Consider the following 17,716-nt stretch of genomic DNA (forward strand, 5'->3'; position numbering starts at 1 on the left):
GCTACTAAACCCTAATGGAAAATTTCAAAACTCAAAAAAAAAAAAAAAGGGAAGCCAAATGATGCTAAAGTTTTCATCCAATATTTTTAAACTTGAGAGACCGCTTTCGAGTTTATCCATTCAACGAATTCTATAGGTCATCAATTCACTATTTTTTAGTTGTAAAACCAGTAAAAAAAAGATCAAATTCAAGGAATTTGTAGAAATTGTGAATTTATCTACTAAGAAAATAAAAAAGTTTATTATATATCTTGAAGAACAACAGAAATTCAACAAAATTAAACAAGACACTTGGTATTTCAACAAAGTAAATAAATGTATTATATATCTATATAATACATATCTATATGAATACTTAAAAGAAAAAAGGTTTCATATTATATACATTTTATAGACCCTATGAAAGAAAAAACTCATATTTTCTTCAAGTAATTCAATAAAACATGTAATTAACTTTTCAAGTATTATACTTCATCAAAATTTTAAAAACTTTTTTCCCTTTTAACTTTAACTCCATTACTCTTATGCTTCATGCATGACATATCATGAAATCAATGTACTATTCCATTTATTTTTAAATATCATGCCTATGTCTCTTGATAATAGCTCACCTTGAAAGGAATTAATAGAAAATAAAAATATGCACCTTTAAAAAAGTCAAAGAATCAATATTGAAAAGTACAGCTAGAAAAACTACAAGCAGTCATGCGTAGGGGTATTTGTAATTCATAAAACATAAAAAAATCAGTCAAAATAATTTATTTTGGGCTTTGATTTCAATAAATTACAATTCTGTAAAACCAATATAAACATGATCTCTAGTATTTAATAAAATATTTTGAGAATGGATACTAGAGTTATATTTCTGAATTTTCTATCACTAGCTAGATTTCTGAAATTCTTATTGACGGCTAAATTTTCAAATTACATATAACAATGTTATGTATATGACATATATTAATATATAAGCTAAATTACTAATGAGTGATAACTAAGTACTACTAACCAATGAATATAAGTACTATGAAAATATTAATGTACTGATCACTGACTAATCTACCAATATGATCTATAAATCTAATTTACTAATATAATCCAAGGGCTTAGTATAACATTACTAAATACTAACTGCTCTTTAGAAAATTTTGGATATTAACCAAATTACTAGTTCTCTAGCTGAAATCTAATCGCTCTTTCCAAATTATCAAATAAAAGTTTGGACAATAATTAGATGTTCGCTTTATAAAAAAGGAAAAAAAAACAAAGAAATACAAGTTTGAATAATTGAGTTACCAATTTTTGGCAAATGAACGCCGTCACGTTTCATGCATAATAAGAACACAATTTGTAATACATCTTGCATTAAATGTTGAACCTTCATAATCAACCCAAGATTTCTTTTCTTTTCTATATTGCTACGAAAGATAATCTAACGTAAATTCTTCACTTTTCATCCTTGACTCTCTCACTCGTTATCATCCCATCTTTATACAAAAAGAAAAACTCACGTAGACCCGATTTTTAACTTCACTCACACATTTATAATTATGAATATTAAGAATTACGCACTTTTCTTACATTATCCTATACAATATGCATCATTATCTCTCATTTCCATAATCATACATCACCTAAATATTCCATACAGTCCAACTCAATTGAAAAGTAGTTTAACTCTCATCCTTTTAAATCTTTTTTCTCTTTGTTAGTTGATAACAAAACCCCCTCCCCTCCCCTCCCTCTTCTTCCTCTTCAACTACCATACCAGTAATACACTTAGGATTAACAAACTTTCCTTCTCTCTCCCTCACATAGCCTTCTCTCTCCCTTTTTTTTGGCTCCTAATCCAAATCCAATATATACCGAAATAAAAATAACAACACACTAAATTTTCTACTCATCCTTTACTCCTGTACTATACTTCTTTCAAGTCCACCTGTTTCTTCTCTCTCTCCTCAGTAGATCATCCACTTATACCGGGCACCCCTTCCCCACCCTCCCCAGGCCCTCCCCCCTCCCCAGAAACAATCCCCAGTCTCCTTTTCTGCATTTTTTAGCTACTTACAATACAACTCATTCATTCCCCACAGATCAATATTCACTCCATTCCCCTTTTTCCTCACTTCGTTTAGATTTATATTCTCAGCTCCACATTTTTTTCACACACTAACGGTGTCACTGCGTCGGTCTGTCACTCCGTCAGTAAGTCAGACAGACACCTGCAGCCACAGAGCAGCCAATCCTAGAAATCAGTAAAGTTTTGCGCCTTCCTATTTTTTCTTCTTTTTTTTTTTGCGCTTTTAAATTGCGAAAGTAAAAGAAAAGGAAATTAGTAATTGCTAGAACTTACTTCATCTTTTTTTGGGTGGAATTTTTGAATTTTGTCAGTCTAATTGAAGTGATAATGTTTTTTTTTTTGTTTTGTTTTAAGATTGATTGAGAATGAACTGTGGTGTAAAAGTTGCTGCATTTTTACAGCTGTAAAGAGCTACTGCAGTTGATGGAGTTACTGTAGTTGAAGAAGATCGATAATCGAATTAGTTCAACTTTTTTTTTTAATTTTTTGGGTGATTAGATATTATATTCAGCGTGAAGGCGAATATTGGACACTGAGAATCGCGGTTGGGGGTTTATTAATTGAAGTGAATTTGCGTGTCGAAAAAGGATATGGTGTATGAATGGGAGGATTTGGAGATTGGGGGTTATGAGGAAGAGGAGATTTAGGGCTTTATTTTAAGAGCTGCTCTTTGATGCCGCGTCGGGATAGGATGAATTCAGATGTTAGCAGAACTGGGGGACCGGTCGAAAGAGACATTGAGCAGGTATTTTTTTTAAATTTGTTTTTGCATTTCGGAAGTTTGCTTAGCTGATTATTTATTGAATTTATGTGTGATTATTTCATTTTAAGCTAAGTGTAATAATAAATTTGATGCTGTTTGCTTTAGATTAACAAATGTCTGTTGATTCTGGTGTTTGCCAAATTTTGGAAGTATTTTAATTCATGTCTCTGTTGGGGATGCCTGTAATTGATTCGGCTGTGTAGTATGCGAAGATAGAATGGTTATCGAGTTTGTTTATTTGTTTAGTTGCAAAGATCTGTGGGTTACTTAAAATGAGAGATTTATTTGTATTAAATATGTTGCTGCTATCGTTTGTAACCGTAGATGTAGATTGTGATGTTAAAGACAGGTGGCATGGTCATGGATGTGCATTAGGAAGAACTATAGTTACAAATTTGCAAAATTATGAGTCGGACCAATTGGTGAACTGAGCGTTCATGCATTAGTGGTTAAGGCTGTTTGTAGTCCTTGCATCATTGCTTGGAGCCAATTGTTTGCTATTACAGTGTGCACTTTGACCTTTTCATGCTTTATTTGAAATATAACCTGTTAATCTCCATTTGGCACTTATATGTGGTGCTGCATCATTTTTACCAGCAATTGTCCTGTAGGGGGAAAGTGCCATTTCTAGTTCTCATCTAGTTGTCTATTTCTTCTCAAAACTATGTAAGATTTTCCTAATAAAGTTATTAATTGACCTTCAACAGGCTATCACTGCTCTTAAGAAAGGTGCATATTTGCTGAAGTATGGAAGAAGAGGAAAACCTAAATTTTGTCCTTTCCGGTTGGCAAATGTAAGCACTAATTTTACCTTCCAGATGTGATATTTAGTCCTTGTGTTTTGCTGCTCTATTTTCTTTTTATTGCATGTTCTATGCCTTAGCATGCTTTTCCAGCATTGTACCTGTAGATGATCCTTTTCCTCTGTTTCCTTCAAACTTTTCCTGTGAAGAAGGTTTGCTAGTGCAGAAACTTTTAAATCATTGCTTGTGGTAGGTAAACATAAGTAATGAAGTATTGTTCCAGTAGTCAATATTGTTAAGGATCTATGATCAGAAGTTCAGTTCAAGTTTATTCTTCTTTAAATGATGTTGGTATTTGAAGTATCTGTGTAATCTCAGTAAAGCCTAGAAACTCTTAGCTACGTGCTCAGGTTGCATTTTCTGAGGGCTTCTTTCAGTTAATTTAGTTAAGTAACCTATTTAAAATTTTTCATTTTCTAAATTTGTTTGCGCTTCTATGTTTGGGTTTCTTGATCTATCCATTATTCTGTATAGATAGAATTTATTCAGTAGACATAACACCAGTAAGGAAATTATTGAAAAATAGGTCACTTTCAAGACCATTAGAGTGTATATGATGTTCATGTTTACATCTAGACAAACAAGCAAGCACACATAGAATAGATTCATATCAGCTACTGGGTAACCTACGCAGGGTATTCCTGTTCTGGTGGCCATTTATTATACCAAAATTTCTTCCAGGCTAAATTGGCTCATTTTATATTTTGTAGAATTTTTGTAATATTTGTTTCAGGTACCATCCCTTTTTTCTTGACTCTGTGTTGTGTTTTGGAGTTTGTCTGTCCATTCTATGTGCAGAAGGGTGGCATTGCTTCCATGTCTTTCACAGAAAAAAATATTGTTGCTTAGGACCAATTACGAAAGCATATTTAATGCAGGCTTTTGCAGTTTCAATCATTGTTTTATCTTAAAAGGGTCGGATGATGATTTGATATGCATGTCAATATATGTGTATTTCTGGTACCCAGGTATTATCTCAATATATTTTGTTTCAATAAAAGGTTTGCTTGTTTTTTCCCCTTTGATGTTAGTATATGAATGCTTTTGGTTGCTTTGCTCCCGTGCAACTGTGTAGCCAGTTACAAGCAGTTTCAACATGTAAAAGTTAGCTGTGGATGTGTTGCAGGATGAGTCTGTTCTGATGTGGCTCTCGGGGAAAGAGGAGAAGCACCTTAAACTAAGTCATGTGTCCAGGATTATTTCCGGTCAGCGTACTGTAAGTATTTATCTCTTTGTTATCATTAAGAAGCTCATAAATGTTGGACTATTTTGTTTACAAACACGCTTATAAATCTTAGGCTAAGCTGGTTTTTTAATCAAATTTATGCTGTATTTTCACAGAAGTAATTGCTATCCAAATATGAAGCAAAACCTTTATTCTTTTTTTTCTGGTTCTGATTATTTTGAATCTGTTATGAGAGACTTAATTATGGGACAAACTAATACCAATTCGGTCCACTTGTCCCTGAAAATGATTTCCAGTGGAACTCACTCGTAAAGTTTGTGTTTTTTACGTACTGAGAAGATAAATTTGAAGATTACTAACAATTGTGGAATAACTCCTATCTCATTTGACAGCTTGTATTGTCTTAATTCTGTACTTCAAAATTTTATGTTTTAAAATTTCTTTATGATTTGGAAGCTAGTTTTCAAGTGCGCCTGCGTGCACACACACATATTTGTTGAGGTCATGTTTCAAACAATAATTGCTGAACAAGAATCATTAAACTACATTTTCTTCGTAAACTAGGAAGAAAAATTACAATCAAACTGGACCTAACAACTCAGTCAGCTGGTAGGAAGTTTTAGTATAGCTGGATGCTGAGAATTCTCAAATGTCACAATCCTGTCCTTTAATGAATTGTGCTGAGAATATGGGGCTAACCCAATAACTTTGAATGTAAACCACCGGCTTAAAATATTTAAGCCAAGTTTTAAATAAATGACGAGGAAAGGTACTTGTATAAAATGTTCACCACATATCCGTTACAGTTACTCCCACAAGATCCGTAATGTGCTTTGGTGGTGCATTTACGTGCTTTGGCAGTGTCACCTAGGGCTGCAAACGACTCAAGCCAGCTCAGTGAAAGCTCGATTTCAGCTCTGTTGGCACTGAGCTTGAGTCAAGATCAAGCTGGCTTGGTGAGCCAGCCAAGTCGAGCCGATTATTGGTATACTTGCCTCGTTGGATCATTGAGCCAGATCAAGTTATATTTTTAATATTTTATATTTTTAGTGGTGAAATTACATGTATTTCCCCTATATTTTTATTATTTACTAGTGTAATATGTTTATTTTATCCAATTTAAAAAATAAAAAAGTTGTTTTTATTTGAGCTCGAGTAGGCTTGAACTTGTGTTTGACCTCAAGCTCAAGTTTCAGAATGAAAGATCATCAAGTTCAAGCTTGAGTTCGAGCCTAGCAAAATTGAGTCGAGCTCGGATTGATAAGGCCAAAGTTTGACTTGACTTGGCTCGTTTGCAGCGATATTGTCACCTACATGCTCTAGGTGGCTATCTTTCTTTGACTCAGCACTTAGCCCTTTAACACTTAGTTCCGACTCTTCCTTTAGGTTTGGTCTATTACCGAAACTAGCAGATGATATTAAGGGAGATTAGAAGTTTTGGCATTTCTTGATGTACTTGTTCGTGTTGATTGAATGCAGTTAACTAAGCCAATTTATGGTTTCAAAGTGCATGCTTGTTAGATGGGAAGGTCGATGGCAAAGTCCTGTATTTTGTGATGATGAAACAGTTGGGACAGGAAGACTGCCTTCAAGTTGGTCTGTTTGCAATTTACACCTATTGAAAAGAAGTAGCACATAATTCCAAATAAAAGAGATGTATTTTTGGATATAAGTTTCTTTCATCTCTTGGGAGCTGAGTTGAAAATTGTTTGGTGCAGATGTTGAGCATAATACTGGAGCTTTAGAAAGTCTCAGTAATGTAGCATGAATGACTTAAGTGAGTTGTTTGGTGCTTAGATACTTGTCTTGTGGCTATGAACCATTTGAAGGTACCTTTAACTAAATAAATAGGTTTACTAGGAATTTGAGATATGAAGATATTGGTACAAGTTTATACTAAAACGAAACAAATAAATTACAAAAGATACCTTGCATCATGATAATTCTGAAGCTATGCTTATTATTACTTTTGAGCTGGAATTAGTGATATTGGAAAAAAAGAATAGCAGTTAAAAATATGTGTTCCTATTGCTGCTATTTGGCTGCAGGATACTGTTCTCCCAATTTTGTCAACTGCTCCGTGCTTTGACTAGATGTAGTCACCCCCCCCCCTTTTTTTTTTCAAATTCTATGCTCGTTTAATTGCAATTTTCTGGAAGAAAGATATGGAGATTCTTAGGAAGGGATTCCTTTTCCATCTGTAGAGTTAAAGCCCCTCACATATTCTATTTTCGGGCATTCTAACATAGCATGCAGCTATTCTTAGCTCATACTGTTGATAGCCTAATTATCTGTCTACTGTTCATAGTATCACACATTGTTAGTTCGCTACATTGCTTATTCACTTTGGTGAGAATTTTCTTTTGGGTCAATCTTATGTACAGCCCTGTAAAGTTCCTGTTATAGTTTTGTTTCTGTTATGTCAATTAATGTGGCTTGGTTGTATTTGTTCATTCAGCCGATTTTCCAAAGGTACCCACGGCCAGAGAAGGAGTATCAGTCTTTTTCCCTCATATATAGTGACAGATCTCTTGATTTGGTAAGGCAGTGATTATTTAAGCTTTTATACAGCCTAGTCTTTTGCACTCTGATCTTTTTACATTTTTTTTTAAAAATATTTTCTGTTCTTCTGATTTTCTTCTTTTCTGGTGTATCTTTGATTTTCCAGATTTGCAAGGATAAAGATGAAGCAGAAGTATGGTTTAGTGGTCTAAAGGCATTAATTTCACGTAGTCATCAGAGAAAATGGAGAACAGAATCAAGGAGTGATGGGGTTTCATCTGAAGCTAATAGTCCTCGAACGTACACAAGGAGAAGTTCACCATTACATTCTCCATTTGGTAGTGGTGACAGCTTACAGAAGGTACTTATTTTCTTATTTCCTCAGCTTTGATGCAGAGACAGATTAACAGAACTGTGATATATACCTGCATGCTCTATATATCCAAATAATTGACAATAAAGATTTCTTTCAAAAGTTGAGTGGATTCTTCCATTACTTGCTCAGGATGGTAACGATCAATTTCGCCTTCATAGCCCATACGATAGTCCCCCTAAGAATGGTATGGATAAAGCTTTCTCCGATGTAATATTGTACACCATGCCACCGAGGGGTTTCTTTCCCTCAGATTCTGCTAGTGGTTCTGTCCACTCCTTGTCTTCGGGTTCGGATGGCTTACATGGTCAGATGAAGGCAATGGGAATGGATGCCTTCAGGGTCAGCCTTTCTAGTGCCGTTAGCTCATCAAGTCAAGGATCTGGTCATGATGATGGTGATGCATTGGGTGATGTTTTTATTTGGGGTGAAGGCACTGGAGATGGTGTCCTTGGTGGTGTGCCTCACAGAATTGGTGGTTGTTTTGGTAATAAATTGGATTCTTTACTGCCTAAAGCTTTAGAATCTGCAGTGGTACTCGATGTTCAGAATATAGCCTGTGGTGGACGTCATGCTGCCCTTGTAACGAAGCAAGGGGGGATATTCTCTTGGGGTGAGGAGTCCGGGGGTAGGCTTGGGCATGGTGTAGATTCAGATGTTTTGCAGCCAAAGCTTATTGATGGCCTCAGCAACACAAACATTGAGCTTGTTGCATGTGGAGAACGTCACACTTGTGCTGTAACACTTTCTGGTGACCTGTACACATGGGGTGATGGTCATTTTGGTCTTCTTGGGCATGGTAATGAAGTGAGCCATTGGGTCCCAAAAAGAGTAAATGGGCCATTAGAGGGCATACATGTTTCATCAATCTCCTGTGGGCCCTGGCATACCGCTGTTGTGACCTCTGCTGGGCAATTGTTTACCTTTGGTGATGGAACTTTTGGGGTTCTTGGTCATGGGGATCGCAGAAGTATTTCAAGACCTAGGGAAGTGGAATCTCTTAAGGGTCTCCGAACTGTACGAGCTGCTTGTGGTGTTTGGCATACTGCTGCAGTTGTCGAAGTTATGGTTGGAAATTCAAGTTCCAGCAATTGTTCTTCGGGTAAACTATTCACTTGGGGAGATGGGGATAAAGGAAGACTTGGGCATGGTGATAAGGAACCAAAACTTGTCCCTACCTGTGTTGCTGCCCTTGTTGACCCTAATTTTTGTCAGGTTGCTTGTGGACATAGCCTGACTGTTGCTCTTACAACCTCTGGTCATGTATACACTATGGGCAGTCCTGTTTATGGCCAGCTAGGAAATCCTCAGGCTGATGGAAAGCTCCCATGCCGTGTTGAAGGAAAACTTGCTAAGAGTTTTGTGGAGGAGATAGCTTGTGGTGCCTATCATGTGGCGGTTTTGACTTCAAGGACTGAAGTTTATACATGGGGAAAAGGAGCAAATGGTAGGTTGGGCCATGGGGATACAGATGACAGAAATTTTCCAACGTTACTAGAAGCCTTAAAAGACAAGCAAGTCAAAAGTGTTGGTTGTGGTACTAATTTCACTGCTGCCATTTGCCTTCACAAGGGGTTCTCCGGGGTTGATCAATCTATGTGTTCTGGCTGCCGTCTACCATTTAATTTTAAAAGAAAGCGCCATAATTGCTATAATTGTGGACTTGTATTTTGTCATTCATGCAGCAGTAAGAAGTCACTTAGGGCTTCTTCGGCACCGAATCCCAATAAACCTTATCGTGTCTGTGACAATTGCTTCAGTAAATTGAAGAAATCTATTGAAACTGATGCTTCATCTCATTCTTCAGTGGGCAGGAGAGGAAGCATAAATCAGGGATTAAGCGATATTATTGACAAAGATGAAAAAGTGGATGCCAAGTCTCGTCCTCATCTTGCTAGGTTTTCTTCAATGGAATCATTAAAACAAGTGGAAAGCCGCTCTTCCAAGCGAAACAAAAAATTAGAATTCAATAGCAGCCGTGTATCACCTATTCCAAATGGAAATTCCCAATGGGGAGCACTCAATATCTCCAAATCTTTTACTGGATCATCCAAAAAGTTTTTCTCAGCATCTGTTCCTGGATCAAGAATTGTTTCACGAGCAACATCACCAATATCTAGACGGCCTAGTCCACCTCGTTCTACTACTCCAACTCCAACTTTGGGGGGGCTTACATCACCGAAAGTTGTTTTGGATGATGCAAAAATGACAAATGATGGTCTTAGTCAAGAAGTTATTAAGTTAAGAGCTCAGGTATTAGTTTTGTCATATTTACTTGTGCTCTTGCAGTCACTCTCATGAATCATGTCATCTTACTTGAACTTTTTAACATTCATGTCTATCTGCATAAGTAAAATGGTTGTAGGTTGTAAAGGTGATGCTCTTTTCTTAAAATCAACAACCAGAATAGGTGGTAATAGCTGCAAAGATTATGGAAGATTCTGAATGTAATTGTTGAATGATATTGTGATCTGAAGATTAAAGCAAGTTTCAGGATCTTAGTTGTAATAACATCTAACAAATAAAAATTTAACTTTTTAAGTTTGCAATGGAGAATAGGAGAATGGAGGGAAATAAAGAATATGAAGAAAGGAGTTGAGATGGCAATCCTCGTATGTGTTTGATGTTATGTTCCCTTGCTGGTTGTCCAACTTTATTATCATACAACCAACAAAGAGCAGATGAAAAAAAGATAAAACCAATTCATAATGTGGATATAAAGAGAGAACGAGGGTGATCCTTGGAGTAAACTGGACCTTTTCTACATGATTTGTGCTTTGGTGTGCTTTACATCTAAGCACAGGCTTCAAGTTCTAACTACAAGAGAAATTTATTTTCTCTTTTGTTTCTTATTTCACAAGGAATAATTCCAATTTGGCTTTACACTGGACATGCCTTCTACTCATTTCATGATTCGGCAAGTAGGCAAGAAAAAATCCTCTGTGAGATGAATTGAATTTTCTTCACTGGTTTTTTGTATGGTGTAAACAAGCATTTGCAGAGTGTTACATTAGGTTTGAATGCATCTAAAAGTTAAATACAGATAATGATAGGCTATATTCAACAGTCCCAGGTTTATGCTGCATCTTATGGTGGAAAAGGTTCTGCCAGTAACTTTTAGGCCTCTATTTGAATTAGCAGCTTATGTATTCCTGCATTTTGGGGTATTGCATAACTGATGACTTAAACATCTTAAGGAATTTCATTTATCCTTTACTTATTTATAATAAAGTCAATTTAGGGATGTGATTGCCTCAGTTTTTGTATTATATCTGTTAAACTGATCCAGAAAACCTGTGTTTAAAACAAATGCTTGACTATTTAGTGCTATATTTTTTCTGGATACTCAACAGTATTTTGCATTTAAATACATTTCCTCAAACTTTTGTGGCTTGGCTGTCTTTAAGATTTCATTCAGAATTGAACATTTCTTTGGAACTTCTGTATTGGAATGTCAATGCCTGTTGAAAAGTTATCTGTAGTTTGATGATTTCTGTCTTTGATTGTCGTGAATAACATGCCCAAGTCTGACAAATTAGTTTTCCAGGTGGAAAATCTTACTCGTAAGGCTCAACTTCAAGAAATAGAGCTGGAACGAACTAATAAGCAGCTGAAGGAGGCAATAGCAATTGCTGGGGAAGAAAGTGCAAAATGCAAAGCTGCTAAAGAAGTAATAAAGTCACTTACTGCTCAGGTAACATGAAGGTTTAGACTCGTTCATTCTTTTAAGTAGTCATTCATTTTCTACAAAGATTCACGGATGATTGTATTGGCTTTGTTGCATTTTAGATGAATCTGTCTGCTGGAGTTTCTTGTGCAGGGGGACAGGGTTTAATCTTTAGTTTTGATATACTTGAATTTTGTCTTATATTACTATATTTTCAATGAGTTTAAAAGGGTAGTGACTTGGAGGGTTTGACTGAAAGAAGGTGTGCTAATTCACACTTAGGTCACATGGTGCAATATGCTGATGGTTGTGAGTATTGGAGTTCTAAAGTGGCTAAAGTTACGTTAGTTGTTTGTTGATATCTTGTCTGACATGTAAAAAATTTGCCCTTTCTGATTGACTGACTGGTCAAGGATTTCATTTTATGTCTAATTGAACCAATGTTTATTCTCCCAAAATACAATATATACTTTTCACTCAGATATAGCATTTGAAGTCGATTATTCCGTGCTTCTTTTGATGCATGTTACCCTAAGTCTAATTCCCTTCTTCCCATATTATTTTAGAATGCTGTTTATTGTTTAAAAAAAATCTCTGTGTTTTCAGCTCGCACTTATAATCCTTTGTGCCAAGTCAAGTTTGAGCATCCAGTTTCTTGCAGAATTTTTGAAATCCATGCCTAGATCAATAAAAATGTTATGTCAATGAAGTAATATTTTAGCTTGTGTTGAACCCAGAAAGTATGTGGAGGTGACTACTCAAGTCAGACCAAGAAAAGATTCTATGAGTTCATCAGCTACTTCATTTTGCTCTGCTCTTGAAACAACCTGAGCTTTGCACTTGCTTGAGAAATTTTGCGGACTAAATTCCAAAGCCAGTTTTCTTAGCATACCATCCACATGTTTATAACCCGTTCGAACAATTTCCCATATCCAGTGTCAGATAAGCTATTTAGGTCTAACTATGAGCTCACATTGAAGGAGTAATGCAATCATGGCAGCCCAACATAGGAATCGTACTCACGAATTGCATGACCACATGGGGCTGCTATGTTTTGTACCATAACAATAGAGTTGAGCATTAGCCAATCAAGTTTTGGATCTCAAAACCAATGGCTTAATATGCTTGACTTGCGTTGTTAGTAGCAGATACGCACCCAGTGTGGACAAAACTTCGTGGTCTTCTTCCTCTTCTTTTTTGTTTTTGTTGAACAATAGTGAATCTAGATCCTCGTACATGTCCAAATGTCTATTGGATTTTCTAACAAGGTGGTAGAAAAGAGTCGGTGTTAAAAGAAGTTGATACTTTTTGATAGTTCATTGTCTCACTAAGGAGATTAGTGGTTTTAAGAGGTGTCAGCTTAAAGACTCCTCTTCACTTTTACCTCACGAGCAATTTTGATGATAAATATTTAATTAAGCTAATGGGCAAATGAAGCTTAAAAATAAATGGCTTTGTGAAGATGATGGTTTTCCTATCTAAGCTTGTATTATATGACATGCCTGCTAAATTTAAATAATTTTAACTCTTGGAAGCTTATCTTGCTTCATGATATTTATTGATCTGTCAATTATGTTTTGCTGTACAATGATAACTTACATAATTAGGTATGAAATCCATTTGTCAATTGTTTTGCATGTTCATGCTTGAACTTCATAGTGTTCAAATTCGTCAATGTTAGTGATTTGAACTGTTGTGGTCAACATTAATTCTGTATTCTTGCCATGGTTTTAGAATGATTCTCTAGGGTTTTGGTTGAAGTGATCTATTGGCACAATATTCATTCGTTATGTGATCTGGATTTAAAGTTAAAACCTTTTCTTTTTCTAATGTTGTAGTAAGAACAGTTGTCAATCTCCAAAGGGATATAAACTTCAATCAAATCAGTTTCATTCCTTTTAGTGTTGATAATCTGTAACATTGTTGTACAAGTGCTGGAGTCATTTCTATTAGAGGTAGAATGGTATGTAGAGTTGATTGGTAGCTACAGATTGGATTAAAAATGAAGTTGGTAGCTTTTGTCACTGTTGCTAATCTTTTATTGCATATGATAGCTGAAGGAAATGGCAGAAAGGCTTCCTGTTGGTGCTGCCAGAAACATCAAATCTCCTCCCTTGACTTCACTGGGTTCTAATCCTATCTCTGGTGATGTTCCAAATGCTTCTACTGACAAATTGCATGGTCCAGCATCTGGCCTAGAGCTGGAATCCAATGGAGTAAATAATCAGTTACTTCCCAATGGATCTAGTACCAACAGTACTCGTAGTTCTGGTCACAACAAACAAGGGCATTCAGAAGCAGCTGCAAGAAATGGGGGCAGAACAAGAGAAGGTGATTCTCGTAATGAAAACGAATGGGTGGAGCAAGATGAACCTGGTGTTTATATCACACTTACCTCCTTACCTGGAGGTTCAAAAGATCTTAAGCGAGTACGCTTCAGGTATGCATTATCATCATCTCTAGGTTGTCTTTCATGCAATGTCTGGTGTTTTTTTCATACTGTTTTTATGCTGCATATTATATCGCTACTCATTTTGTGGCTACTTAGAACATGCTAAGAGCCAATCAGGCATGGGAAGCTAGAGCAGTTGTGGCATTTTAGTTCATAAATATATCTGACTGCAGTTACAAGTGACTACAACTTTGGTTTTATGTGCTATCAGATATTTGTTACCATAAATATAGATGCTAAGCAAGGAATGAAAGAATTGTTTAATAACTATTTAACACAGGAAAGTCATAATCCAAATGCAATGTTTTGCTAATTTTGCATCTACCACAACTGATGCTGAACAGAGAATTTTCTTGCATTAATATTATTGCACATGTAAAAGTGATGAAATTATGGACCTGGATTCTAAAGAACGAGGATGACAATTGGAGACTGAGTGTCGAGGATAACTAGAATGGATATGACAGCAGCGTAGAAAGAATTGGCTTGCTAAACCTGTTTCATTAATTAGTTACCATTTGGTGGTATCCAAGCTATAGTCCACCTAATGGGCTAGAGACCTCATAATTGTTGGACCAAAAATAACCTCAAAGATATTCATAACATGATTCATCTCCAAAGCTATTTCCTTTGTAGAATGAATTGTAAAAATGCAACTTGGATAGTGTAACAGCCTTTTGCTTTTGGTGTCTCCATTTCAACCGTTATGTATAAATTGTCCCTGCTTATAGCTACTACTATAAATTTAAAAAGCCATAAAATGTTTGTATAATCCTAAAAAAGAAAATGCACGTGAATAATGTCCTGGATATGTTGAATTTTGTTTAGCTAGTTTCTCTATAAATATGAATTTAAAGATGCATTTTTAAGTCTTCTTCATAGTAAATGCATCGATTGTACACAGATAGCCAGCTTGTACCTTGGACCTCTTTGACATTGTAGCAAACAACTAAATGTCTCAGAGTGTAGATATCTTAAATCTGGTTGCCATCAATGTGAATGCACGATTCTATCTGCGGCAATGTTTTAAATAATTTTCCTAATAAAAAAAAAGGGACAAAACCATATTGCCAATTGAGGCTATACGGTAGATATCTGAGTCTTGTTGCCTATTCACATCCCACCCTGCAGTAAACAAATGAAAGAAAAGTTTGTTGTCAGTCTTATGTTCCTTAGCTATACATCTATGCATTAACTAAATGCTGTTTTAGTTCATTCTATCCCTTTCTATTGTTCTGATGTAACGAAATGACAAGTTACACTGATGAGAGAAGGTAATTTGTACATGCGATTTTGCTTAACTGTGAATTTGAATATTTCAATCAATGGTTTATTGCAGCCGGAAGCGGTTCAGCGAGAAGGAAGCAGAACTTTGGTGGGCAGAAAATCGGGCAAGAGTATATGAACAGTACAATGTACGCATGGTTGACAAGTCAAGCATTGGTGTAGGAAGTGAGGACTTAGCACATTGACATGTCGATACATCATATGTATATGCTGTCTCTTTTCTTTACCTTTTCTACGTTACTTCCAGTCATATAGGGAAGATCACATTGATTGGTAGGATTGGCTTTCTTTTCACTAAGCGTTGGAAGCAAAAAGTTTGCCTTACCAGGATAGAGCAGTAGAGGTTGCTATTGGGCTTTATCGAGTCCCCTGTTTTTGGTTCTTTTTCTTCCTTTTTTACCTTCACCTCTTTTCCCCTTTTATTATTTTTTGGCTTGACTATGCTGTTTCATTTTTTCTCCCAGATGACACAATGTGTGGGGGATGAGGGTGAGAAATGTAAAGTTCTAGTAGGCTGCTGGCTCTTGTTGGGAGCAGCTTCCTTGTAAATTCCACAAGCAAATGTATCTTTAATTTCCTTGCTCATCTTTCTCCTTCACTTCATGTGGTTTAGTTGCAGGTGTTGTATGGTTATTGCTGTTCCTTGTGAAATTTCTCTTTTTGATTATATTCGGAGCGCCATGATGTCTGTATTTAATTAGCGGAAGGTTCATGTACTGCACAGAATCTGTCATTTTGAAAGCATACAGTAAGTGCAAATAGTTTGCAATATTATTTCTCAGAACACCGTGTCAAATTAAACCTTGAATAGGCACCATTCCAGAACTATTGCAGATTTACAAGTTAGTCATACTTCCCAGCCAACCCTTGTAATTGTATTTTCATACTGCAGAAGGATTTTGCTGTCAAGGAAAACGTTTTTTCAAGTGCGTATTCAAACAAATGCTTATTGATGTGTTTCTTCTACGGTGTAGAAATTGTACCTCTGCTGAGGGAGACATCGGATTGACGAGGGTCAAATATGCCGAATGGAAATGAACATGGGCCAGTGCAGTTTTCAGAAAATGCACATTAAATGGGAGTAGGACTTGAGAGGAACAGGCAAAAAAGTTTTTTTTTTTTCTTCTCTTTCGTGGGATCCATCAATGTTATTGCAGTGTCCGTGAAATATCAGAGGCTCCTGTTTGGCATAGTTATTAAACCTTGCTAGGGAAGGAAGCCAACGGAGGGTTTAAATGGATGGGTTACTGGTATAATCAGTGGATCGGTGGTAGAACGGATAGGTACCAAAATAATATTAGCATTATGATAATTTATAACTCGAAATTAAATTATCGACTTTCCAACCGTTTTATCATTTCTATGAGACAAGTCACACGTTTACCCTGTGACACGGAAATAGAAAGGCATTAATATTTTTCCTCCTGAATTTCCATATTCTCAATATCCCGTCTACTTGCTTTGCAACCTCTCCGCTTACTTTCATCACTTCACATAAAAATATTTCACCAAAAGTTATTATGATGAAATTCATGACTTTTTTGAATTGTTAAAAAACAAAATTCATGTTAGAAACAACATTTCCAGAGCTATCGAATCGAATTTGTAAAATCGAAATTGAATCCATCATATTAAAGCGTCGGATAAAACATCAGATTTTTTGAGAGACTAAACTTGGAAGGGAGGCTTGGATGAGTTGGGTGGAAGAGCCTTCGGTGTGTTGGTGCGTTTGGAAAGGGGGCCGGTGAAAGAGGTGGCAACGGCTGGTGCTGTTTTTCAAGGAGAGATTCAACAAATCAAAGAAGTGGGCATAGGGTAGGACAGCTAGAAAGGACAGATTACACTCAGCGCAAAAGATGTGCAGGGATATGGTGATTAGAGTTTGGTGATGCATTGGGTTAATTCTTTAATTAAGTTAATTTAGGTGCTTATTTGGAAATATGAAAAAATTAGAAGAATAGCGTCTGTGAGTTTGAGACTCACAAGCATCTGTCATGCTACTGTTATTCTATTTATAAATACATGTAGTAATATATTAGTTATCCTAATTTGCATATAATTTATAAATAAAGTGTTTTTAGATATTAATTATTACATGTATAAAGATATATTCTGAAGGATTAATCCCAATAAACTGTCGGATCGTGTGCATTCCTAGTGCTTTCTACATCGTTAAATCATCTATTATTTTAACAAATCTTTTCATTATTGACATGCATTACATATTCATTCTTGATGGCCCATACTATTTTGAAACTAATCCATGATTACGTCCTTAATCTCTAAGTTCTTGCTAAGAAAAAGGTCTAACAAATGATCCAGAGTTACCTTCTTGTTTGCCGTTAAAGAACTTGATTGTTTTTTCTACCAAAATCAATAAAAAAAACCAGCAAGATCCACCAACTGCTGCTTCTTCTGGTGTCGTAAAATTTATTGCGATGGCTCAATTTCAGGATAAATGTGAAGCATGATTACATAAACAAATCCATCTATCTACTTTTGGACAACAAAATAAGTACTTCGGAGTTGTAAAGGTAGTAAATAATGTCCTAAACCGGGTTATTCTCCCACTAAAAAGGGAAGATTGATCACTTCATTTGTGCCTT

At 35.9% G+C, this 17,716-nt stretch overlaps 1 protein-coding gene across 7 annotated transcripts; it reads left to right on the forward strand.

The window, feature by feature from the left end:
• Window positions 1-1,975: 1,975 nt before the first annotated feature.
• LOC113723835 (PH, RCC1 and FYVE domains-containing protein 1-like) lies at window positions 1,976-15,695 on the forward strand. Of its 7 annotated transcripts, XR_011822344.1 has the most exons (12): window positions 1,976-2,252; window positions 2,479-2,822; window positions 3,548-3,634; window positions 4,770-4,859; window positions 7,288-7,368; window positions 7,498-7,692; window positions 7,837-9,957; window positions 11,252-11,398; window positions 13,426-13,811; window positions 15,163-15,275; window positions 15,358-15,453; window positions 15,575-15,695. XR_011822344.1 is itself a non-coding variant. In XM_072068690.1 (11 exons), exons 2-11 carry the CDS (start codon window positions 2,751-2,753, stop codon window positions 15,595-15,597), a joined length of 3,315 nt encoding a protein of 1,104 aa, XP_071924791.1. In that variant the 5' UTR covers window positions 1,976-2,252; window positions 2,432-2,750; the 3' UTR covers window positions 15,598-15,695. The 7 variants fall into 7 exon arrangements, 5 of the variants coding, with proteins under 5 accessions (XP_071924791.1, XP_071924867.1, XP_071924760.1 ...); XM_072068690.1 differs by lacking the exon at window positions 15,358-15,453 and having other exon boundaries at window positions 2,432-2,822; XM_072068766.1 differs by having other exon boundaries at window positions 15,358-15,695.
• Window positions 15,696-17,716: the final 2,021 nt, after the last annotated feature.

Source organism: Coffea arabica, chromosome 1c, assembly GCF_036785885.1.
Source record: "Coffea arabica cultivar ET-39 chromosome 1c, Coffea Arabica ET-39 HiFi, whole genome shotgun sequence".
In the NCBI taxonomy this organism is placed as follows: domain Eukaryota; kingdom Viridiplantae; phylum Streptophyta; class Magnoliopsida; order Gentianales; family Rubiaceae; genus Coffea; species Coffea arabica.